We start from the raw sequence: 25389 nt of genomic DNA on the forward strand, positions 1-25389 counted from the left end.
CCTTAGATGAAGTGTCCAGCAAGACTGTCCAGCAAGCCTTCCTGCTTCCTTCCTTCCTGCCTTCTTGCCCCAGAGCCCCTGAAGGCCGGAAGAGGGCATCAGACCCTGACTCCAAGCCCTAACCAAACTGCATTTGGGTAAGGACCCACAGTGAGCTATGGGGCAGAGAGAAGGGATGGGCCTCAAGACATGTCTGAAGTCAGGGCCAGGGGAGGCATATTGGGTGTAGCAAGGGCTTAAACGGGGGAAGAACTGACGCAGGCCCACGTGTTCTGCCTTCGATGGCGGTACCAGGGGAGGATGGAGGCTCCCAAACATGGGCAGGATGAGGCAGAAGATGACTCTTTGAAGGGGCCCAAGAGGCAGTAGGTAGAAATGTGCAGAAAGGACCCTGCAGGCCTGGGCGTGAAGGGAGGGTCGGGGTTAAACAAGTGGGCATCCTCCTGTGGAGAAGGGCCGTCTGAAGGCTGGGCACGGCCAAGGAGAGCCTGTGGGCTGGGCAGACAGATGCTGGGGACTCCATCCTAGGTGAGGCGGGAGGGAGCAGAAATCAACAGGGACTAGAGCCACAAGCCTGCCTCTGGGCAGGAAGGTGGGCTGCAAGGAAGAGAGGAACGTCAGCATGATCCCAAGAGCCCCCACCAACGTGTCCTTCCTCTGCCCAACTCCCACCACAAATTTTTAAAAATAACCATTATGTCTTTATTACATAGTTTTTAGTTTCCCTATCTTTACGCCTTCACATCTAGTTTTTATACAATTGCTTCATTTCTCTCCAAATAGTCTCGTATCCACCCACTATCCATCTGCCTGCTCCGTGTCCATCCACAAACATGTGTCAATCTCAGAGACCCAAGCGCACCCATCCACATGCGTGCTGCTGCCCCAAGGGCTAGGCCAGTGTCTCCCCTGGAGTCCCACGCTCATCTCACCTGTGCGCACGCGCCTCTGGTGGGCGTGGCCAAGGGCAGCACCTGCACCTCACTCTGTCCCATGCTCTGCCCTCCCCGAGCATCCTCGCGCTTCTTTGCTCCTTACCATTTTCCCTGCGAAGCTGACCTCCATGAAGGGGTCCACCAAGTTCTTCTTGTTGCTGTCGAAGCCGAAGAGCTGCTTCACGTTGTCCATCACGGCATCGTCCACTAGAGAGAAGGATACGCTGGTCACTGCCCACCTGCTGCCCCGCCTCCAAATCCGGGGCCTTCTGCCTGCCAGTCTCCAGGTGCTCTTGGCAAAGAGAGAGACGCTGAGGCGCCCGCTCAGCCCAGGGACTCCGGGAGTGAGGGCGCCCAGGGAGGATTTCCCAGAATATTTCCTCACCCAGCGCCCCCCACCACCACCACCACAACTTGTTCACTAACACCACCACCCCACCCCTCAGCGTCTTTCAGAACAGGCCCACCAATTGATGGGTTAGAAAGCTACATCAGTGAGGGCAGTAAACTTCTGGGAAAGGACTGGAAGTTGTTATAATAATATCCCATTATTGGCATCGTTTTGACATTTTTCTTTACATCCATTAGCTCCGTGATTTACCTAAGGTTAACCAACAAGTCAATTCTGGGGTGTTTATGAATTTTTAATCTATATTGCTTCAAATCAATATTTTACTAAATTAGCCATGTTTACATATGTATGTACAGAGAGAGAGAGAGAGAGATGTGTATTTGTGAATGTATGTATATGGATGTGCTATCTATAATGTATATGAATGAGAGAGGAAATTGACAGTTAAAGATCATAGCCTTGCTAATGTCTACATGACTACAACAGATAACAATTAACATTTATATTCTACATACCCACCTATTTTGTTTTATTTATAGTTAAACAACATTACAGAGAATTAAACATAGAACACCTTCACCTTCAGCAAAGCAAACATTTCCATTTCCCCAACCCCCTTTTGGAATCTCACCAGCTTCACTCTGCATAGTTTAACCAGTAAGTGCAGAACGTTTTTAAGCACATATTTTTTGTTATTGTTGTTAATCATCACTGGAGGATATTTTTTCCATTGATTTTAGGGAGAGTGGAAGGGAGGGAGGAGAAAGAGACGCATCGATGTGAGAGAGCTATCCACACTCCCCCAACCGGGCTGGGGAACCTACAACCCAGGTACGTGCCCTGGACCAGAATCAAATCCAAGACCCTTCGGTTTGCAGGCTGATGCTCTAACCACTTAGCACATCAGCCAGGGCTAAGCACGTATTTTAATGACCATTTAATACCCATTATATATTTAAAGGCTTTCCCCATGATTTTGGTTCAAATAAACCTGTACAGAAGGAACCCATTTCATTTATTGCTGTCATTAGTCAAAGCAGAAACCCTCAATTAGCTTTACGCAAAACTTGTAAACAGAGACCCAAGTAGCAAATGTTCTCCCTGACTTATGAACCACAACTGGCTCATATGCCACCAACGCACACTCGAAGCAGGGGCTCACAGCCCACAGAACAGCTGAACCACTTCGGGAGCCTTTAAAAATGACCAATGAGGCCCTGGCTGGTGGTTCAGTGGTTAGAGCATCAACCCCGCACATCGACGTCACAGGTTAAATTCCCGGTCAAGGGCAGGGAGCTGGGTGCAGATTTAATCCCCCACCCTCGGGGCACATGTGGGAGGCAACCAATCAATGTGTGTCTCTCACATTCATGTTTCCCTTTCTCTTTCCCTCCCTCCCCTGCCCTCCCTTCCATTCTCTCTAAAATCAATGGAAAAATATCCTCAGGTGAGAACTAACAAAAATAAATAAATTAAATAAAAATAAAAACGACCAATGTTTGAACCTTACCCCAAACCAAGTCGATCTGAACCACCAAAGGCGTGGCCCAGGCATCCCTACGCTAAAGCTCCCCCGGTGATCCTAGCACCCCCAGCCCTAGAATATTCAGTATAGGTACAGTAAGTCCTCACTTGAGGTCATCAATAGGTTCTGTGACTTTAAGGGAACCAATACATATGCAACCAATTTTATCATAAACTAATTGATATAAACAAGAGTTAAGTTCGTATGGCATCGCATCAGCATTATAACAAAAGATGTTGAACAAAATGACGTTCGAGGACCTGCTGTAATCCCCCTGCCATTTACTGATCACACGGGATGGGACCAATACAGGGCTAGCCACAGTGAGAAGCCAGGCAGTGGCCACGGTGGCCTTCCTGGGAGGAGGAGGGCCCGGCCACACCAAGGTGACCCACTGCTCCAGTGCCGGAGACCGAGTGGCTTCCCGGGACACGGGACTTTCAGGGTTAACCCAGGACAGTCGGAGGCAAACCGGGTGCTCATCCTTCACCCGCAGAGACACTGAGCTCTCCCAACACGTCAGTGTCTGCCTCCCCAGTCCAGGGTCTGCCAACTTGCAGGCTGGGCTTCCTCAAAGAGGAAAGAAAATCAGTGAGATCCAGCCCTGAGCACAGAACAGACTCCGATGGTGCTGGCTCCCTGGTGAGAGCCAGGAAATGGGTCCACAGAGGCTACACAGCCAGACCAGGCCGAGGGGATGCGGAACTGGAGCCCAGGGCAGCTATTCGTCTCAAGATGTCTGGCATCTCTGTGACTCCACCAACACTTATACGTCTTCTCATTCACTATGACTGCTTCTCTGCTAAGAACAATAAGCACCCTCGGGAAACCCAGAGAGGTTGGGGCTTCCCCGGAGGACAGCGCGGAGGCCGGGCACTGATCTAGCAGATTCCGGGAGTGAGGACGCCAGGCCAACGGGAGGCAGGGCGAGAGTGAGGGGCAGCCCCTCCATCCATCCCGCCCCCCCCCCGGCCCCCCCACCCCCGGGAGCTGATGTGGCCCAGCGGGTCCCCACCGGCCCAGGCCTCCCGGCCCAGGGAAGGCCCACACTCACTCTGCGGTAAGTCCTCGGCCCTGAAGATCTTCAGGCAGAAGTGCGCCCCTCGGAGGGCCACGCCGGTCGGCCGCAGCAGGTTGCCTTCGATGTCCTCCTTGTCTTCCGAGGGGTCCTTTCTCTCCAGCTACAACGCAAACCAAATGTGACTCCTGACTCAACGACGTTTTCCCTTCCTCAACCAACACCGCCGAAAGGGTGCGCTCTGAAGAGAGGCAGGCCGCACCGGGCCGCGCACCAGCCTGGACCCCAGGCAGGTTCCTCACCGGGGACGCCCTTCCTCCTCTGGGCAGTGGAGACAATAACAAGAAAAGAGACCAGGAAGAGAAGGTGGGACCAGGTGGCAGAGGACACGGCACAGGGCCCAGCAGAGGGGAGAGCGGGGAATGGCAGGAGACGAGTGGAGATGGAAGGGAGCGGAGGGAGGGAGGGTCAGCAGCCAGGGCTCTCACACTGTGCCGCTGTGACTCCCCGAGGGAGGCTGAGGGTGGAGCTCAGGAGAGAGACAAGTTTAGAAACAGCCACTGTGGGGAATGAGATCAGGAATAAACTGCACCCGTGGCAGCACCCGTGGCAACCAGCACCTCCGGGTGACTTCTGCCACCCAAACTGACCACAGAGTGGAGTGGACAGTGTGTGGTAGGGACAGTGGGGGACAGGGGGTATGTGGGAGATCCAGGGGTTAGTAAGCACACAGTGAGAATTAGGGTCATGGGGAGAGGGGAGAGTGTGGCAAGGGGGAGCTGATGGATTGGGAAACTGAGAGGGATGGGGGGCTGTCACCCCAGTGAGGAAGAGCTGTCACCCAGCAGGTGAGGGAGGGAGAGAGGCGGAAAGACACTGGTGCGGAGAGGGACTCCCGAGCTCAGATCTTAGAAGAAGATCAGATGTTGATGGCTCGTCCGTGAGGACACGTCACACTCCGTGGCAAAGACAGGAATCCACACACAAGGACCCTCCGGGGCCAGCTCTGCAGGGCAGGTCACAGCCCAGAGGACCCACAGAGGAGGAAGAAGCCGGGGAAGCAGCCGCTGCAGGGGGAGGCAGCGCTGGGGCCGGGAAAGGCTGCTGGCACCCGCACGGCACTGCGGTGAGGACCAGAGGCCTGGGAGAGCCGGAGCCGAAAGCAGGGGCCTCCTTCTGAGCTGGTTCTAAGAGCAGTGACTTCCGCAGGGGAAAACAAGGTTCCAGGTACTAGGAAGAGGAGGAAGCGTTGTTTTACAAGAGGATAACAGATTCGGAGATGCCCCATAGAAGGAGCAAGAAGCACAGTGCGGAGAGCAGGGCGACAGAGGGACAGGGCTGGAGTGCACGGGATGAGAGAGCAGGGACGGGTGCCCAGGGGTGGGGCTGTCTACCTGAGCTCCATCGGCCCTCGGCACAGCACCTGCGTTCTCCCTCCCCTAAACTTTCCACTGTGGGTGCTTGAGCTCTTGTCACCAGCCAGCTCCTCCTCCTTGACATCCTCGTGGGACTTGCCCTTGGCCTCCACCATTATACCAGACTTTCCCTGGGAAACCCCACCTCCCACCACCCCTCCCCTGGGGATCGCTTCCCTCCTCCTGACTCTCCCACTCCTCCTGGCCAGCATGGGCTGCAAAGAGAGGGCCACCCCTGGCAGCTGCCCCCCTCCATCTCTCCCTCCCAGAAGTCCGCACCACCCACATGCACCTCTCCCCCACGGCTCTCACTGCTGTCACAGCCAAGCCCAGGCCCTGTGCTTGCCTTGCCTGGATGACTGCAGCACCTGCCTCACCGTTTGCCTATCTGAGTTCCAAGTCTCCCATCAGGGAATCCACATCTGGACAAGCCATTCGCCAGCACAGCTCCTTGTCCTCCACCAACAGCGTCTTCATCTCCTGCCCCCTTCAGCTGCTAGAGGCATGGCCCCTCTCCAACTTCCAACCACACAGAACCACTCCTCCAGCAAAACCTTGACCACTGACACCCCTCTCAGAAGACAGCTTGCAAGCTATCGGCCTCCTCCAACCCCTCACAGAGCGAGACACCAGCACACAGAGGGGCACACAGCAGGCGCTCAATAGTGTGCATTCCGTATTATTGGTCCTCTGCATCAGCTCTAGGCCCTGTCCTCCTGCATCCTCCCTGCCCCAGTGCCCTGGCCACCTGGGCCCTGTGCCTCCACCAGGCCTGCCTGAGCCACGCCTGACACCTCCGCCATCCACCTCCCGGTCTGCTTCTGGGCCACTGAGCATCATGAGGCTGTGCCACGAAGTCCCCAACCCGGAGTGGGTCCAGAAACCTTCTGTTTATACCTAACGAACACCTTGTTCCTCTCCCACAACTACTCCCCCAAGCGTTTTCTCCTCTCTCCAGACACACAATGATGCTGCTGTCTCCCCAGCTCTAAACTTTCTCCTTCTACCACCTCCAACGTATAACTGTTCTTCCTGAAATGATCTCACGTCTGCAAAGAAGAAAAATATGCAAAAGACAGATGATTGCCAGAGACGGAGAGGAGGGAAGAGTGGAGGAAATGGGAAGATGGTCAAGAGGTACAAACTTCCAGCGGTAAGTCACTGGGACATAAGATGCAGCATGGCGACTATAGTTAATCATGTAAAATTGCATATGGGACGTCGCTAAGAGACTGGATCTTAAAAGTTATCACCACAAGAAAAAAGATTTTTTTTGTAACTATGTGAGGTGACAGATGTAACTAGAGTTTTTGTGGTGATCATTTCACAATATATACAAATATCGAATCAGTATAACATATAACATGAAACTAACGTGTTACATGTCAGACCTCAATCAAAAAAGTATTAAGAGAAGAAAATACAAATGTATATCCTTCTGAGAGGATATGCAAAGAGATATTAATAACAGTTCTCGCTGGGTGGTAGAATTATGAGTGATTCGTTTTTTACTTAGACTTGTCCATGTAGTCTACATTTCTCATAATTACTGTGTGTTCTCTTAAAGCAGAGAAACAGAAGTTGCTTGTTTGTTTGTTGGCTTGTCAGTTGGCCCTCCGCTACCAGGTACAGTGCTGTGAGGAGGACAGGGACATGGACTCACAGGCGCTTCGTTTCCAGGCCCCAGCACACACAGGCTTGCTTTCAGGTAGCCTCTGGCCCCAGCGGAGAAATCATCAGGGTCTGAGAGCAGCAGCCACTTCCTGAGAAAGGCGTGTCCTACGGGAGACAACGTCCGTGGGTGGTCACGGCATCGGGAGGACCCAAGTCTGCAACCACATCGGGAGCCGAGGGCGGACTGACTACACGTGAGTGAGATGAAGGACTCGTCCACTGGACAGGGGGCAGGACGCAACTTGTAGAATAAAAGGTGCTTGGAGTGTGCAAGTAGGTTGGAATCAGAAACGTTAATAGGAACCCCAAAGCCAGACTCGGGGCCATTTACCTCTCCCCTCAGGAAGTGACCGGGGCAGAGCAGAAACCTGGCTGTGGAGAAATGCTAGACGTGTCACCCAAATGACCCGGCCCACCCCTGTCCAAGGTGACCCCAGCCTCCAGCTGCCTTTGCTTGGGGCCTCCCAGAATGAGCATCCCTGGCTGGCCCGCTGAGACCCTCATGAGGGCTGGCGCTCCCTGGGGGGCCTGTTCCTCCTGGAAGGTGGAAGCCTGCCCTCCCTCATTCCTGCAGCTCTCACCTCCGCATCTTAAAACCCCCAGGACCTAACTCCACCTCTACATCCTAAAACCCCCCAGGAGGGAACTGGGTGTCCCCCAAGCAGCCTCCAGACAAAATGCAAGGACATGGCCAAGGTGACGAGAAGGTGACTCACGGGGCTCTCTGTAGACGGCACCCACATCTATCTGAAATTAAACAGAGAGAACACATATCACACTCTTGCCCCTGGAGTGCTACATAAAGTGTGGTGCATCGTATCAGCCCATGAAAAATCATGTTCTGAAGGGACTGCCCTCTGGTAGCTGGACGGGATGCTGGTGACTCGTGAATCGCTTAATAAAGCCAATTAGACCTTCAAAAAACATCATGTTTTGAAGAGCATAGGGAGACATGGGGAGCTGTTCCTCCTTTGATAATACATGGGAAGGAAGAAAGCGGAATATTTTGTTGTTGCTAGTGTTATTGTTGTTAATCCTCACCTAAGGATGTCTTTCCCACTGATTTTGAGAGAGAGAGAGGGAGATACATCAATTGGCTGCCTCCCACAGGCGCCCTAACCCAGACTAGGAATCGAACCCACAACCCGCCCTTGCATGAGCCCATGCTCTAACCACTGATCTACACTGGCCAGGTTAAAAGTGGAATTTATTTTTATTAAAGTTTGGTCAAGTATATACGTGCATAGAAAAGAAAGAGGAAAGGAAATACAGCTGTAACTGTGCTCTTTCTGGGTGGTAAATTTGGGTGGGTTTTATTTTATTTTTATTCTTTCCTGTACTTTATAACTTTCTGTAAAAAAAAAAAATCATAGATGAGGGTGATGTTGATGGTGGGAAAACTGGGGGGAGGAGCAGGGATATGTGGGAACTCTATACTGTCCTCTCAACTTTGCCATGAACCTAAAGCTGTTCTGAGAAATATTTTCTTAAATCATGGATTACTTTGATCATTAGAAAAAAGTGTTTTACCTTAACCGTTGGGTTCTCAGGACAAGAAGTGTATCAAAGATTAGCGACTCCAAGTATAACGAAGACCCATTTGTTACAGAAGGACAGGCTGGAGCCCGTGCCTTTGAAAACTGCCTCCCCAGGAAGAGAGACTAGTGTTCTACCTGGTGACTTAATTCCCAGAGGAAAGGGGTCCCGTTTTATTTGCATAGCAGGGGAGGCTAAAGTAAGCTGTGCCCTTTCTTTCCATTTGATAAATGCTTGAAGACTCAAAAGTGAGGAAATCAGTAAGAATTACATTACAACAGCATTCAGGGAGGTCTCCATGGCTAGCTGCTTCCCTGTGTGTAGCCTGTGAAAGCAATTCTCTGAGCTGAATTGTACGTTTCTCAGTTCTCCAGAAGGGCCTGTTCACTTCTGCACTATTTGAGACAAATAAGGGGGGCGGGGGCGGGCTCCCCTCACTCCCCACTGCCCCACCCGAGTGCCTCGCTGCACACCTGGGGTCCCCTCCCAGCCCTGGGTGACGTGAGCCCCGGCACAGAGCACCGGCGTCTCACTGGCCCTGATGGTCCGAACCAGGAGGAGCGCTGCCGAAACTCCAATTGCACGCTGCCGGTCCAGGTGTCAGGACAAATACAAGTTAAAAATAAGAAGCTGAACCCCTAACAGAAATAAGGGAAGAGACTTCTCTTCCCTCTTTTTGGCAGAACATTTACCTTAACAACTTGCAAATGTTAAGTATTTTCTCTTTCTTTGAAATGATCATTTTTTTAAAAAATTTTTTTATGTTTTTATTGATTTCAGAGAGAAAGGGAGAGGGAGAGAGAGATAGAAACATCAATGATGAGAGAGAATCATTGATCAGCTGCCTCCTTCCTGCCTCCTACTGGGGATCAGGCCCACAACTTGGGCCTGTGCCTTTGGCTGGAATTGAACCCAGGACCCTTCCGTCCACAGGCTGACACTCTATCCACTGAGCTAAACCAGCCGGGGCGAAATGGATCTTTTTAGAATCTAAATAAGCCTTTCCTCAGTTTTGTGACCCAGACGCATCTCCCCCCCGGTTCTCCCCATCTCTGTGGGGAGGGAAGGGCCTAACTTCAGGGCCTGCCTTGCTCCAAGGGGTAAAGTACCTCCCCTCCTGAAAACGTGAGCTTGTTTTCTGTTCCCTCTGAATAAAGTCAACTGACAACACAGACGGTCACCCCGAGGGCCAGGTCGCGTGAGGTCGCGGACGTGTGACCGTGCTGTCAGGCCCGCTCGCCGGAGGACGAGTGACTGTCCATCTTGAGAACCTGTAGGGGTTGGGTTCTGCCGGCTGGACACGACATGAAGAGACTTCTGCCTCTCAGCCTCTCGGTGGAGTGCCGGGGACGCACACGGCACGCTGGCTCAATGATTCCTCAGTCACACAGTGCTCTTTCCCTCCTACCGCTATGGAGAGGATTTCCGGGCCGGGACACCCTGTTTTGTTCATTCTATTTTGCCAACACCGACCAAGACAGGAGTTCTGAAGTGCCAACCCTCACACACTACCCACAGAGCCTCCGCTCACACGGACACGCGAGAACTGGCTGCTTGCAAAGAACATAAACCATTACCCGGAACTCCCCGATGAGAGCGTCAGTCCTGCGGGAACGGGAGTCCACCACCTGGAGGGAAAGATAAATTAAACTCTCACTTACGAGTAAATGTTGGCCCAGACAGGGTCCGGCCCGATAGCTCTTCCCCCCGCACTCTACTCCAGAGATTGTGCTAAGCCTTGTATAACCCGCACAAGAACCCTGTGAGTAGGTGCTATTATTCTCCCCATTTCACAGATGAAGAAACAGAGGCAAAGAAAGAGAGATTACAGGACTTGTACAGAATCACACAACTAAATGGCAGCGGCAGGGTGAGGATGCACTTTGGCTCCAGAGCCCATACTTTTAGCCACTAAACTATATTGTCTTTTAGAGGAAAAGAGAAAAGGGCTGCCAGAGCCCAGAAGAAGAAAATCTTGGCCAGAAAAGGCACATGGACAAACAATCTTATATAATAAAAGCCTAATATGCAAATCGACCAAATGGCGAAACGACCGGTAGACCGACCGGTCTCTATGACATGCACTGACCACCAGGGGGCAGACGCTCAATGCAGGAGCTGCCCCTAGCCCGCAGGCCCCAGGCCAGCCAAGGTGGGTGCCAGTGGGCCCCCCCATCACCCCTGCGGCAGCGGTGGCAGCAGGGGGCGCAATTTGCCGGCAAGTAGGCGGCATCAGGCAGGCCAAGGCAGGTGCCAGTGGGGGCCCCCTGATCGCCCCACCGGTCACCCCACAGATTAGCCCTGATCGCCAGCCAGGCCTAAGGACTCTACCTGTGCCTCTAGTATAAGATGAAAATCAATGTTCCCGCTACAAGAATGATTTCAGGACCCTGGCCCGAGACACCTGGGGGTGCTGAGCAGCGGGCTCTCCCTCTCAGCTGCTGCCTCCATCTCAACTGCTGGAGGCATTTCCGTGACCAGCAGCCTTGAGGTGAGCCTCTGCACAGCACTCATGCCCTGGGCTTCACGGCTTCTCTGTCACACGTGCATGTGTGACGGGCATGTGCGTGTACACAGCCCACAGAGGACCTCTGGTCACCACACGTACCGTGATGAAGATGGGCTCATCGAACAGCTCGGCTGGAGAGTCAAACACGTTGAAGAACAGAGTCTGTTGGTTCAGGGCAGAAGGGAGACGAGTGAGTGTCTGCCGATGCCCAGGCCCCCAGGCCCGGGAGAGAGTCAACCACCCACCACAGCACTCGGGCTGGTCCCACGGAAATCGGAAATCGTGGAATGAGCTCAGCCCGCACTGAGCTCTGGGACCTGACAGATTCTGGGACGACCCTTCCCTGACTCCACAGAGGTCGTCATCTCAGGGACCGGGTGAGTGGCTGGCCCTACAGGATGACAGGGATGTGGAGCTGTGGGAGCCCAAGGCACGAACACGAGCTAAAACCATCTCTCCAGTTCCTCCAACAGCCTGTTCACACCTTTGGGTGGCACATCTCTCCACCCAAAGTCAGCGCCTATGTAAACGCTGAGGGGCTTGCCGGGCATCTGCTGTGTGCTCCCTATCAGAGGCCCACCAGGGCCCCAGCCCTAGCCCCATTGCCTCCCACCTCATTGAAGAGTGGGCTGTTTCCCTTGTGGATCCGCGTCCGCCTGGTCTGCCCAGCGGCAGTGACCTTGACCACGGGCTTGATGTTCACCCCTGGCAGCTGGCGCCCCTCGATCACCTGGACCCTGATCTGAAAGCCAAGAGGGGGCGTGAGCAGGAGGAAAGCAGAAGTGGTCAGAAACACACACATACCACTCCTCCCCCCCCCCCCGCCCCGCAAAAAAATCAGAAATCTCGGGGACCATCCTCACTGCAGGTCTCGGGAGAAACCCGGCAGGCGTGGCTCAGTGGTTGAGCATCAGCCTATGAACCAGGAGGTCACAGTTCAATCCCTGGGTTGCAGGCTCAATCCCCAGGCAGCTGATCAATGATCCTCTCTCATCATTGATGTTTCTATCTCTCTCTCCCTCTCTCTTCCTCTCTGAAATTAACAAAAACATGTATTTTTTTTAAAGACTTGGGAAAGCCTTGTGAGAACAGGCCCCACCCAGGTCCCTTGCTCCTATACACCCCACGTTTCCACACAGAGCTGCCAGGCACCCAGGTAAGCTACGGCATTAATTCCTGGCACCGGGCCAGGCATCCCTCCCCAGGTTCCTGCAGCCACTGGCGCCTCGGGCCTTTGACGCTGCTGCTTTTAAGTGGCTTGAACATCCTGCAATGACAATTCCCTCAGAGCCTGAACTCAGATAGTAAGGCTCCCCGTCTCTGCTCTGTATAAGATGCAACGCTGTTCACATTCTGAGAAATAAACTAAGAGTTTCCTCCACTGACTATAAGTAAACCAAGGTTTCAAAAGTACGAAATTTTAAAATATTAAAACAATTTTCATGGGAAAAATAATGCATACTGGTTCTAATTCCTAATCAGTAGTTACCTATTGATTGATGAATTTTTTTAAACTAGCATTCTGTAGAAGAATATATTATGAATAACAATGGAAAGGTAGATGAGTGGTTTTTATTCTCTTCTTTTTTCTGTCTTTTCCAAATTTTCTACAATATAAATATTAACCTTCTAAGGAGGAAAAAAAGGCAATAAGAACATGTCTTGGGAATAATAAAAATACTTTAGAATTTTGTCTTTCAGGCAAACATAGGCTGATAGCTGGCACGTTTGCCTAAATTACCATGATTTTAAACTAAAATATATTTTACAATTTGTTGCACTTACTAAAAATTTGTTTCCTATTTTTTTAATATTATTTTTATTGATTTCAAAGAGGAAGGGAGAAGGAGAGATAGAAACATCAGTGATAAGAGAGAATCATTGATCAGCTGCCTCCTGCACGTCACCCACTGGGGTTCAAGCCCGAAACCCAGGTATGTGCCCTGACCGGGAATCGAACCATGACCTCCTAGTTCAGGGGTGGGCAAACTTTTTGACTCGAGGCCCACAATGGGTTCTTAAACTGGACCGGAGGGCCGGAACAAAAGCATGGATGGAGTGTTTGTGTGAACTAATATAAATTCAAAGTAAACATCATTACATAAAAGAGTATGGTCTTTTTTTTTTTAGTTTTATTCATTTCAAACGGGCCAGATCTGGCCCGCGGGCCGTAGTTTGCCCACGGCTGTTAGTTCATAGGTTGTCGCCCAACCACGGAGCCAGGCCGGCCGGGCTGTTTCCTATTTTTAATTTTAAAAGTAGTTCTGAAGCGTTAAATATCACTAAGTGCAACTCTATCAAAATGGAACATTTTGTAGAAAAGCAAACAGATAAACAAGGGACCAAAATTAAAAGGCAAATAAAATGGAATGGATTTTTGGATAAAAACACATGGAAGGGTTAATAGTGTCATTATCTGAAGAGGTTAAACAAATTCACATTTCACAGACTTTCAGAAAAATCATGGCACGAAGGAAGGGCGTGGATATCGGGAGAGGAAACATAGCCAGGCAGCTTCTCAGCTGATGCTCGCCCTGCATGCCCAAGGACCACACCTGGCGCAGCAGGAGCTAGCGAGCCAGGTAAACTCTGGTTGGCAAACAGATATGCTGAATCTCTGCAGTGTACTCCCCACCCCCTTTTTAAAAGCAAAACCAGGGCTGGGCAGAGGCTTATTCTGAGGCCCTATGATGTGACTGCCCGTTCCACACCTTCCCCGGCCCCGGAAAACCAGGCTTCCCCCAGGAGCACTGCTAGGGTCTCCCCTGAGTTGGGACAGACAAGCAGGCATCAGCACTACAGCCGTGGGCCCACCAAAGGGGAGACTGTGGCCGCAGACGGCCCTTACCTGGAAGTCCTGCGGCTTGTCTGACAGCACCTTCCTGGGCGCGGGGGCACCTCTCTTCCTTTTATTCCCCGGGTGGTACGGGGGAGGGTGGGAAGCTGGCTTCTTGGGCGTGGAAGGAGCCCCCGGGTCTGGGGGGCCGGTCTGGTCCAGGAAGGGCTCTGCCTCATCTCCCGTGAGGCCCTGGTCCTCGGTGTCCTCCTCTCCTCCTGTGTCTGGGAGGAGAGGGTGCTAGTGAGTCCTGGTCCCTCTGGCCCTGCCCTGGGGACCCAGCCAGGTAAAGGGGGGTCCACAGGGCATGGCACCAATACTCACCACCACCCCAACCCCTCTCCTTCCCCCATCGATGAGCCAGGATGGATGAGGAAGGAGAAGAGATGCGTCCAGCAGCTACACGTGGGGGCGGTCAGTCCAGTTAGTCAACAGGAAGGAGAGAGAATGGCCCCCCACCCATCCTGCAGGGTGAACCCCTGGCCACCGCGGCCCACTCCCGTGAGCTGACGACGGCAGCTGTGAGATGGTTACGGGTAACGGGTGGGTCAGGACAGCCCTGGCTGTGTCTCACCCGTGGGGGCCAGCCACTTCTTCCCCGAGTATCTTGTGTCCACAGTGCTGTCACTGAGCAGGGACCACGTCTCTGCCCGGCTCTGTCCCCCACCTGGCACGTGGGCGGGCACAGCCCCGGGAGGGGAGGAGGGAGTGGGTAAGGGAAGCCAGCCAGCTCCCCTCTCCCCCCAATCCTGCTCTCCCTGAAACCCCAGCCCCACATGAAGCTCAGGAGCAGATGCCACATCGGGGGGGGACTGTCCCTCTCACCACCTTCCAGGCGGGACCAGGACCTGGGCACCTCTGGGAGCCTCCCCTGCCCAGTGTGAACCTACCTCTGTCAGAGCCACCTCAGAAGTTGCCCCAGAACATTCAGGGCCCTGCAGGCTCCCACCCGCTGTCCCCAGGAGCACCTCTCCTTCCTCCCTCCACCTGTACCCCAGCCAGAGTGACCTCCCATCGCCAAGCTCAGACAGGCAGGCCTCAGTGAGACGGGCCTGCGCCGCCCCCTCTCCAAGAGCCCACACAGGGCTGGGCTCCCGGACTGGCCTGGGGCACCCGGAGACAGGGCTCCACCCGGGGACAGGGGCTCCACACAGGGACAAGGGCTCCACACGGGGACAGGGGCTCCACACGGGGACAGGGGCTCCACACAGGGACAGGGGCTCCACACGGGGACAAGGGCTCCACACAGGGACAAGGGACTCCACACGGGGACAAGGGCTCCACACGGGGACAGGGGCTCCACACGGGGACAAGGGCTCCACACGGGGACAGGGGCTCCACACGGGGCAAGGGCTCCACACGGGGACAGGGGCTCCACACGGGGACAAGGGCTCCACACGGGGACAGGGGCTCCACACAGGGACAAGGGCTCCACACGGGGACAGGGGCTCCACACGGGGCAAGGGCTCCACACGGGGACAGGGGCTCTACACGGGGACAAGGGCTCCACACGGGGACAAGGGCTCCACACGGGGACAGGGGCTCCACACGGGGACAAGGGCTCCACACGGGGACAGGGGCTCTACACGGGGACAAGGGCTCCACACGGGGACAGGGGCTCCACACGGGGACAGGGGCTCCACACAGGGACAGGGGCTCCACACGGGGACAGGGGCTCCACACGGGGCAAGGGCTCCACACGGGGACAGGGGCTCTACACGGGGCAAGGGCTCCACACGGGGACAGGGGCTCCACACGGGGCAAGGGCTCCACACGGGGACAGGGGCTCCACACGGGGACAGGGGCTCCACACGGGGACAGGGGCTCCACACGGGGACAGGGGCTCCACACGGGGACAAGGGCTCCACACGGGAACAGGGGCTCCACACGGGGACAGGGGCTCCACACGGGGACAGGGGCTCCACCCGGGGACAAGGGCTCCACCCGGGGACAGGGGCTCCACACGGGGACAAGGGCTCCACACGGGGACAGGGGCTCCACACGGGGACAAGGGCTCCACACGGGGACAAGGGCTCCACACGGAGACAGGGGCTGCTCAGGTTGTGCTGCGTCTGCCTCCAGGTCTCTTTACCAGGAGAGAAGCTGTAGACTCTTTTCCGTGGGCGAGTCCCCATTTGGCCCACCTGTGTAGCTTCCTGCCCACCCAGCAGGCCCGGCCACCCAGGCCCCTGACTGTCAGCCAGCCGCCCTGGGCTGGGTCCTCCCTTGACAAGCCCAGCAGAGGCAAGTGGAGCGAGCGGAAGCAACCGTGGGACTCCGTGTCTGCTCTTTTCACAAATGATGAACTACAGGCCCAGAGAGGGGGCGTGGCCAGCCCAACGTCACACAGCTACTGGGTGTCAAAGGTGAGACTGTAACTCATGTCCCCTGACTTCAACCCAGAGCTCTTCAAGGAAATCCCAGCCCTTTTGTCCCATGTCATCACCAAAAGCCTGCTAGGTCCCGGGCAGGGAGGCACTGGGCTCTGGGGAGTGGGTGGGGCCTCCGGCATCACCTGGGAAAAGGCCGCGTCCCACAGGCATGTCCTCTACAGGACAGCACCCACCCATGCAGGGCGCACAGTGTGAGCACCCGCCCAGGCACAGCTCCCTCAACGGAGCCGAGTGGAGCTGCGGGGGGGGGGGGGGGGGGGGGGGCACATCCTCCCACTAATCCGAGTGGCACCTGGGGAGCATGCCTCCCGCCTTTCTCCCGAGTGGCAGAGCCAGTTCTCAGGATCCCCCCTCTCCCCGTGTCCTCCCCCGCCCCCCAAGGCCGCACAGGCTGCTGCAGCCTCACTGTGGCCCCGCCCCTGCCCCCATGTTCGGGGAGCCTGGCTGGGCCTCTTCCCTGGGCCTCCCAAGGTGAGGGGGCTCCTCACCAGCCATCATATCCTGGTCAGGCAGAGTCGGGGAGGGGTCCAGAGGAGTGGTAGGTGGGAAGAGGGGCACAGCTCCGGGGAGCGGCGTGTAGGACACCTGCAGGACCAGTGAGGCCTGAAAGAGAGGGGGGAGGGGAGCAGGTGGGTGCACTGGCCTCAGCCACCGCCCTCCACCATCTTTCCTGTTCCTTTCATCCCTCGCAGAGGAAGACGGCTCTGAGGAGGGTCAGGTTTGCAGGAGGCTGTGACAGAGCCACTCTGAGGGGGCCCTCGGCATAAGGGCCCAGAATCTGAAGTCCGGTTCCGCCACTCAGGAGCTGTGCAACCTTCGGCAAGGTCTGTAGCCTCTCTGTGCCTCACTTTCTTCCTCTATAAAAAGGGGGTGGTAATAGCAATAGCACCTGCCCCCGGGGGTCCAATGAGGATTAGATGAGAGGACAGAGCACATCATAAGCTTCTATAAATGAATCAGCAACCCAGCCTCTCCTAAGAATTTTTCAACTCTCAGCCAAGACCTGACCTCTCTGCTCAGCCGAGGGCCGAGGAGACAAGGGGATTGTCTCCACAGACAGCTCAGCCTGTTCTGCTCGGCCCCAGCTCCGAGACAGGCCTTCTGAGCCCTCTTCACTCCCAAAGGCACTTCTGTCCCCACCTCGCCTCCCGCGGCTCCAGCGTTGGCCACCCAAGAGGAAAGGGACTGGTCACATCACTGGAATGGACGGGGGAGGCTGCCTGTGTCCCCACCCACTGACCCCACCATGAGTGGTGCACTGCTCAGAGGGCCCCTGAAGCTGAAGAAACGGTGCAGTCACAGCAAGCTCTCCAGCCTTGCAGCTCCTAGGCCAGTGGGGGCCTGGCCAGGCCTTCCCTGGAACCCCAGGGCCAGCAGGCCTCCTGGGGTAGCCTTTTTATCAATCAAAGTAATAAGTGCTCTATTGAACAAAGGCAAAAGGAAACAAACTGCTATAATTGCATCTCGATATCATTATCTCTAATGGCTTTTAAACAGTGTACAGCTCTGTTATACATAAAATGCTTTTCTTTTACTTCATGTTAGACAGTAAGCACGCCCCCAGGTTTTAACAAACTCTTTATAAATGTCATTGTTAATGATGCATAATACCGTCTGAGCAGCTCTGGTGTGATTCACTAGGTCTCTCTCTCAGCTGAGTAATCGTAGAGGTTTCCAGAAGGTCCTGGAGCAAAATCTGATTCTGAGACAGAAGATGCTCCAGGCCCTGGATGTCATCCAGCTCTGGGGCTTGAACCCTCAGATTGAGGCCTGAGCAGGGGCAGCCAGGCTAAGGAAAGGCAGGGATGGGGGGGGGGGGGGGGGCGGGGCTCAGAACCCTCAGAAGGAGGCCTGCCGAGCCGCTCCACATCCCAGGAGACTCTGCAGGAGGCCTGGGAAGGCAATGAGACCCTTTAAATATCTGGGTCCTAGGCCTTGCCTAACCGCCGCTGCAGGTTCCTACACCACCACCAGGTGTCGCCACGCGCGCAGCCAGAGTGCCTCGCACTGGCATCCCAGGCTCCTGCAACCCAAAGGAGGAAAAAAAAGGGGGGGGGGGGGGCGGGGGGCAAATACCCAGGCCCTCCTGTGCCCAGCCTGACTCCTGGAGACTCCAATCAGGTTGGGGTGGATCTGGACATCTCTATGTTTCTCCACTTCATCAAAAGGCAATTATTTGTGCTCTTTGGGGAAATAACTAATTGCAGGGTTAGGCCAGGATTGGTAGAAGACAACCCGGAAACATTTTATGCCAGAAACCAAGGAAATAATCAAAAAATGATAGAAACATGTCAAAAGGACAATGAGTCAGTGGCTGCCACTGGCCAAATCTGGGACAATTTAAACATGAAAATAAAAGATAATTACATTAAACCATTGACTAAAAGAAAAATACCTGATTCCAAATGGAAATAAATAAGTAAATCAAACAGGAAGGAAGCTTTTTTCTTACAGTGAAATGCCAACTGATTCACACACACACAAAAATAACTAATCTAAAATACCACCATTTAACAATCATCAACACAACCATTAACCCTGGCCTGTATGGCTCAGTTGGCTGAAGCATCATCCATTCACCAAAGGGTCAAGGGTTCAAATCCCAGTCAGAGTATATACCCAGATTTCAGGTTCAATCCCCAGTTGGGGCAAGTGGGGGAGATAACCAATCCATGTTTCTCTCTCATATTTCTCTCTCTCTTTCTCTCTTCCTCTGCCCCTTCCTCTCTCCCTAAAATAAATTAAAAAATAATAATAAACCCAACCAAGAAGCAACAGTGGTTGTTAAAACTAATGGGTAGCCCTGTCAGTGTAATCAGTGGTTGAGCGTCGACCTATGAACCAGGAGGTCACGGTTCCATTAAATTCTGGTCAGGGCACATGCCTAAGTTGCTGGCTCGATCCCCAGTAAGGGGCATCCAGGAGGCAGCCCATCAGTGATTCTCATCATTAATATTTCTATCTCTCTCTCCCCCTCCCTTCCTGTCTGAAATCAATAAAAATATTTTTTAAATTGATGGGTGAAAGTTGAATGAGGCACAAAGTACCTCCCCCTCAAATTCTTACTTCTTAGGGCAATGGATTTGGGGTTAGTGGAGAAATTCAGCAAATGCTACTTTAACAAAAAAAAAAAAAAAAAAAAAAAAAAAAACAAGCTTAATAGCACAGTAATGAAATAAATCAGAGTCATATCCCCCCTGGATACAATAGGGCAGCCCAGCATCACTGTGTGATTTTCCTGCCAAAGATGCACAACCTACATCTAATTGTGGGGAAACATCAAACTGAGGGACAATTACAAGCCTGTATTTCCAAAAATGTCAAGGTTTCAAGTTGTAAAAGTCAAAGAAAGACTGAGGAATTCTCCCAGAGGGAAGGAGACTAAAGAGTCAAAACAATTAACACAACATGATCCTTAATTGGATCTTTTTGCTCTAAAGGACACTGTTGAAAAGGTTGGTGAGCCCGGCCAGAGTGGCTCAGGTGGCTGGAGCATTGTCCTGTACACCAAAAGGTTGCCAGGCATGTTTGCAGGTTCAGTCCCCAATTGGGGTACTTATGAAGGGCAAACTGATCTCTCTCTCTCTCTCTCTCTCTCTCTCTCTCTCTCTCTCTCTCTCACCATATCCTTGGGTGAGGGTTACAAAAGAAACTTGGAGGTGGACCACTGCATTAGATGCAGTGCTATCTCAATGACCATTTTATCAGTATTGACGGTTGAGTTATGGTTCAGTAGGAGAAAGTCCTTAATCAGAGAAAATACACACTAAATTCAGGAAAATTGGCAACTTAGTCACAAATGGTTCAGGACAAAAATCTTCTTTATCCTACTCTTGCAGCTCCTCTCTGAACCTTAACTTTTAAGTAAAAGGTTAAGAAACCCTTAGAAATCTGCTTCTGCTCCAACCACAGGAATGACACTCAGCAGAGACACAGAGCAGCCCCCCCCACCCCCCCACCCCCGCCCCCCATGCTGACTCCTCCTCTCCAGGAGTCATGTGACCTCAAGACCAGCCGCGGAGTTTGCAGGCCTAGTGCAAAACAGAATTTCAGGCCCCTTGTTACAAATTTACCGAGAATTTTAAGATGGTGACAGCAGAGAATTCAACCACATGCCCACGGGGCTGGCCTGCGTGGCGTGTCTGCATGGCTCAGCCTGAGTGGGTCCTGCTTCCGAAAGAGGGGAAGTGGGACCCCACCTGAAGTAGCTGGTCCGGCCTATTTTCATTCATTCGTTCCCCCCACAAATACACACCCAGCACCTGCACGGGGCCAGGCACTGGGATCCTGGGATACTTCCAGGAACAAAGCAAAGGCCCTGCCCCCATGGAGCTGACATCTAGCAGAGGAGACAGACAATAAATGATAAACAAAATAAATATATAAATTATACAGCACGTGAGGAAGAAAAGAAAGGGTGAGCCAGGGCAAGTGGGTCAGGGGAGCAGGAGGGAGTGCAGGTTGCAGAGTTTCGTGGTCTGAGTGGACCCCGGTGAAGAAAATGAAGCAAAAACGTAAAGAGGGCACAGCCTGGCCGTCCCTCAGCCCCAGGTTCTTCTAACACTTGGTGACTGAGGTCCCCTGACCCTGGGACCAGCTCCCCTTGAAGAACACCCTTTCCTATTTCTCAGGGCTCAGCCTGCCCACCCACCCCCTCCCACACCACCCGGAGGCATTTGCATCTCTGTGCGGAGTTGGAGCTGCAGGAGTGTAACCCCACGGCCTGGATGTCAGCACACGGGCTCCGGGGCAGCCCTCTGGAGAAGCAGGGAGGACCGCCACCCCAGAATCCCAAGGCCACCTCGGCAGCCCTCCCTGGGGTTTCCTAAGGACCCGGTTTCCTCCACACTCATAACCACACCGACCTCCTGAAGAGCTGGCTCCAGGCGCCTGAGAGAGACGTACAGCCCAGAACCAGCTCCATCCTTTATAGGCCCGTCACAGAACCACGGGAACAGCCCTGGCAGCTTCCAAGGACCTAGAACCAGGATCTAAAACACATCTCGCCACCAGGGGGTAGAGTCCAGGGGCCACTGCTTCAAAACCAGAGGTGGCTAATACTGGAAGCCTCTAGCTCTGCTGAGGATCTAAAGGAAAGGGGGCATGTCTGTGGATCCCACCCCCAGTCAGGACATCCCATCCCAACCGGGACATCATACTTCATCCCCTCTCCCCAACTCCAGACATAACCAGCGCTGAGACTTTCTTCCTGTGGGAAGTGTGAGCTCCATGCTTTCCCAGACCACATGACCTTGGCCTACAGCCCCCAGTAGGACCCTCTTTAAGTCCCCCCACATGACAGCCCCAATCCTCTCCAACCCCAGCACCACCACGCAGACATCCTAGCAGTCCGTCATGTGTCGACCATCTGGGGGCAGGAACCTGAGTCGCCCATGCCTGCCATCTTGGGGTCATGGTCAACAATATCACGGAATTCTGAGGGTCCTGTCTGGCCCCCAGGCTAGGAAGGCCCAAGAAACCAAAGGCAAAGACAGGGGACAACTCATCAGATCCCCTTACAGTCACGCAGCCGGGCTCTGGGGTCCTTCACTCCCGCCCTGCTCAGCTCCACCCCAGGTCCCTGCCTCCAACACGCTTCCTCCTGGCTCCCGACCCACCACACCACCAGGTTCCAGGTGCACTCGGCACCGATGGGCTTCTTTTTCTGCTCTGACTCTGGCTGTCAAGGCTGAGGCGATGTCGGCAGTGTTCGTGGTGTCGCCAGACCGTCATGAGCAAGTCTCTCTCTCTCTCTCTCTCTCTCTCTCTCTCTCTCTCTCTCTCTCTCTCCCTCTCCATCTGTGAGCACGTGACTTCTTTCCTCTGTGTGTCCACACCCCCGTGCTGGAGGCTCCCCCAGGACAGGGGTAGCGTTTTCCTCTTCAGTCTGGAATCTGTCTGAGACAGATTTGGCATCCTCCCATGGCCCGCAGCCCAGTGTGCCAATCTGAAGGGACTTCGAAGAGGACACGGAGTGACAGGCAGATGGACGGCAGCCCCCGCCCCCTCTCAGCCCTTCCAGGGTTTTCTACGGGTCCCACAGGCCCTGTGTTCACTCCTGTCACTCCACCAGCGGGCCCCCTCGGCCCTCTGAGGCAGCCACTCGGGGAGGGGAGCCTGGCATGCTCGGCCCATTGGGCTCGGCCCAGAAATCGGCTTCGATAAAAGGCCAGTGAGAAGCTACGGCTTCTGGCAGGGCTCTGTCCCTTCTGCCACATCCCCCGTTTCCTGTGCCTCCCACTGCAGTGCGGCCCCGTCCTGGGTACCCGGGAAGCCCCAGCGCAGAGGGTCTTGGGACCTGCCTGGGGCTGCCCCGTGACTTTGTGCTGTCACAGGAACTAGAAGACAGTCCTGGGGCCTCGCCACAGGAGGGAGGCCCCCTCTCCCCCAGGCCGTGCTCAGCTGGGGGCTCACCCAAGCGGGGCCCAGCCCTCCTCTCCCATCCATCACCTCTGGCTCTCACACCCCCTTCTTGGAGACAGGGTTTGTGAAGGATTGACAAGCTCTGCAGCCAACCAGGGATCCCAGCCCGGGGAAGAGAAGGCAGCAGGTGAGCCGACGTGCAGACAGGCCATGGGAACCCAGAGAGAGAGGAGGAGCGGCCAGGCCTCTGGGGATGCCGCCAGCCTGGCTCGGCCTATGGACAGGGACCCAGTGTGAAAAGCTCTGTCCCAGGGGTGGGTGCGCCCCTGAGCTCGGAGTGGAGCCAATGCCGAGGCTGCAGGAACCAGTGTCGGGGTGCACACAGGGCTAGAGGCAGACACATTTGAGCAGCTCGACTGGGAAGTGAGAAACCCCGGTTGGAGGCACTGGGGGCCGGACAAAAAGCAAAGGAGGAGCCCCATCCCTGACTCAAAACAGCCCTCAGCAGCCGCTGATGCCTGCCCCCATTTCTCCACTAGAGCTCACACCTTCACAGCCTCTCCAGGACCCCCGAGGGGAGTTCAGATGTCCCCAGAGTCCTTCTGGACCGTAGTGATGTGATATTGTGATTTACGATAAGAAAGACATATTTGGTCTTAACACCCTGTTTCTGGCACAGAGCTCCCAAAACCCTTGGAATTTCCTAAGTGATGAGGGCGGTAAAGGTGCCTTTTGTTGTATGAATGAGGTGACCAGGAGAGCGAGACCATGTGATTAGAGGGTTGGAACTTTCAGCCCCACGATCCCCCCACTTCCCCTGCCACCCCATCCTCCAGGGAGGAATGAGGGGCTAGAGATTGAATTTAATCACCAATGACCAATGATTTAATCATTCATGCCTATGTAATGGAGCCACCATAAAAACCCCACAGAACAGGAACCGAAGCCGTCTGGGCTGGTGAACGCGCACGAGGAGATGGGGGAGGGTGGTGGGCCTGGGAGGCACGGAAGCTCCTGGCCCTCTCCCCACCTTGCTCTCTGCACCTCTTCATCTGGCTGTTCCTACGCTACATCCTTTTACAATAACCCAGGAATCTAGGAAGTAAAATGGGCCTCTGGGTTCTGTGAGGCGCTCTAGGAAAGTAACTGAACCCAAGCACAGGGTTGCTGAAACTTCGAATCTATAGCCAGTTGGTCAGCACAACCTGGACTTGTGACTGGCATGGGGGGCGGGGGGCTTGTCTTGTAAGACTGAGCCCGTAACCTGTATAACTGAGTCTATTCAAGTCCCCTGAGAGTGTGGGAGATGCACCCTCTGATGCATGGCCCCACTTGGACATCGATTCCCTGTGTGACTTCAGTCACCGTCTCTCTCTAGGTCTCACAGTGATGCCATTCAGAGCCCTGCTCAGACTGGCCACTTCTGATTCACCAAGCCGGCCAGGAGCCTCCCCATACACACACTCACACTCACACTCATATACACACACTCACACTCACACTCATATACACACACTCACACCCATAGACACTCACACTCATCTACTCATACACTCACACACACGCTGTCACATTCACACACTCGCTTATACTCACACCCATACACACACTCCATGGGGCAAGGTAGCCCCACTCTGTCTGAAATAACTCAGCCCAAAACCCCCACCGTATCCCACCCCCTGAGACGCCACAGGGAGGAAGCTTTACCAAATCGATCATTCCCCCAGGGCATCCTGGGAGGCTGGCCCTAAGGGAAGGTCAGGAATTCCACTGACCAGGAAGAGAGAACCCTGCAGGGTATATTTAGCTCACTAAAAATAGCAGGAGGCGAGAGTTGAGGGCTGGAAATTGTCTGGGAGAACTGGGAGAGCACTGGGCAGGCTGGGGGAGGGGCGGGAGGACAATGGAGGAGAGGAAGGGCTCTGACAGGTCCGGGTGCCAGGGAGAGGGATGTCTGTCTGTCTCCCTTCCCTTGTGATCTGTGACCCAGATGACTCAGCTTTTCTGGATCTGGAGAAGGAGGTTGGATGGTGAGAAAAGCCGCCAGGGAGACTGGGGTGGGGATACCCAAGGATGCGGGGAGCTTGGGAAGACCAACCCCAGGAAGGGACTCAGGGCAGCCAAGGATGACTAACCCTGCAGGTGGGACCAGGCTGCCTGTGCCCCCCCCCCCCTCTTCCAGCCCAGAGCCCTCCCAGGTACCCTGAGCCCTGGTGGGCAGGCCCAGACCTGGCTGCTGGGAGCTGGAGTCATACAGCTCTGGGATCAGAAAGGCAAGGCCTCGGCCCAGAAACTGGCCTGTGCAGAGGCTCCGTGAGCACTTACCCCCGTGGACTGCTTCTTGGTGTCCAGCAACGGGGCATTGAAGCTGGCAGACAGGCTGGGGGTGGCGAGGACCTCCCGGAGTGGGATCTTGGCTTCCCCCAGGAACCTGAGAGGAGGGAAAAGTAGAATCTAGAAAACTAGCCTGTGTCTGGCTTGTTTCTCACCACACCCCTCACCACCACCACAGATGGGGAGCATAAGACATTTTGGGGGCTAGCAATCTGAATTTGTCCCAGTAACCTGCTCTCTACTGCACTCTCTTGCTAGCCGATAATTAACTCCATTTGTGAAAGAATGTAGGCGACAAGCAGCGGACTCTGTACCTAGGTGAATCAATGTTCCTGAGGCACATTCTTGTGAGCCTTATGCAGGATGGCGAACCTATGACACGCAAACTCATTTTTTTGGTTGATTTTTCTTTGTTAAATGGCATTTAAATATATAAAATAAATATCAAAAATATAAATCTTTGTTTTACTATGGTTGCAAAGATCAAAAAATTTCTATA

At 54.2% G+C, this 25389-nt stretch overlaps 1 protein-coding gene across 20 annotated transcripts in view; it reads right to left on the minus strand.

The window, feature by feature from the left end:
- DYSF (dysferlin) overlaps window positions 1–25389 on the minus strand; it is a 198668-nt gene that overhangs the window by 129987 nt on the left and 43292 nt on the right. For 11 of the 20 annotated variants that reach the window (XM_036334149.1, XM_036334150.1, XM_036334146.1 and 8 more), the window contains exons 4-14: window positions 24882–24987; window positions 16682–16796; window positions 14375–14467; window positions 13813–14024; window positions 11578–11706; window positions 11064–11126; window positions 10033–10083; window positions 7636–7666; window positions 6909–7024; window positions 3867–3993; window positions 1039–1142 (exon numbers count right to left, since the gene is read on the minus strand). In XM_036334149.1, the coding sequence (XP_036190042.1) occupies window positions 1039–1142; window positions 3867–3993; window positions 6909–7024; window positions 7636–7666; window positions 10033–10083; window positions 11064–11126; window positions 11578–11706; window positions 13813–14024; window positions 14375–14467; window positions 16682–16796; window positions 24882–24987 (1147 nt within the window). The remainder of the gene's footprint in view (window positions 1–1038; window positions 1143–3866; window positions 3994–6908; window positions 7025–7635; window positions 7667–10032; window positions 10084–11063; window positions 11127–11577; window positions 11707–13812; window positions 14025–14374; window positions 14468–16681; window positions 16797–24881; window positions 24988–25389) is intronic. The other 9 variants (XM_036334154.1, XM_036334167.1, XM_036334161.1 and 6 more) reach the window with 1 other exon arrangement.

This window comes from Myotis myotis, unplaced genomic scaffold, assembly GCF_014108235.1.
Source record: "Myotis myotis isolate mMyoMyo1 unplaced genomic scaffold, mMyoMyo1.p scaffold_m19_p_14, whole genome shotgun sequence".
Taxonomy (NCBI): Eukaryota; Metazoa; Chordata; class Mammalia; order Chiroptera; family Vespertilionidae; genus Myotis; species Myotis myotis.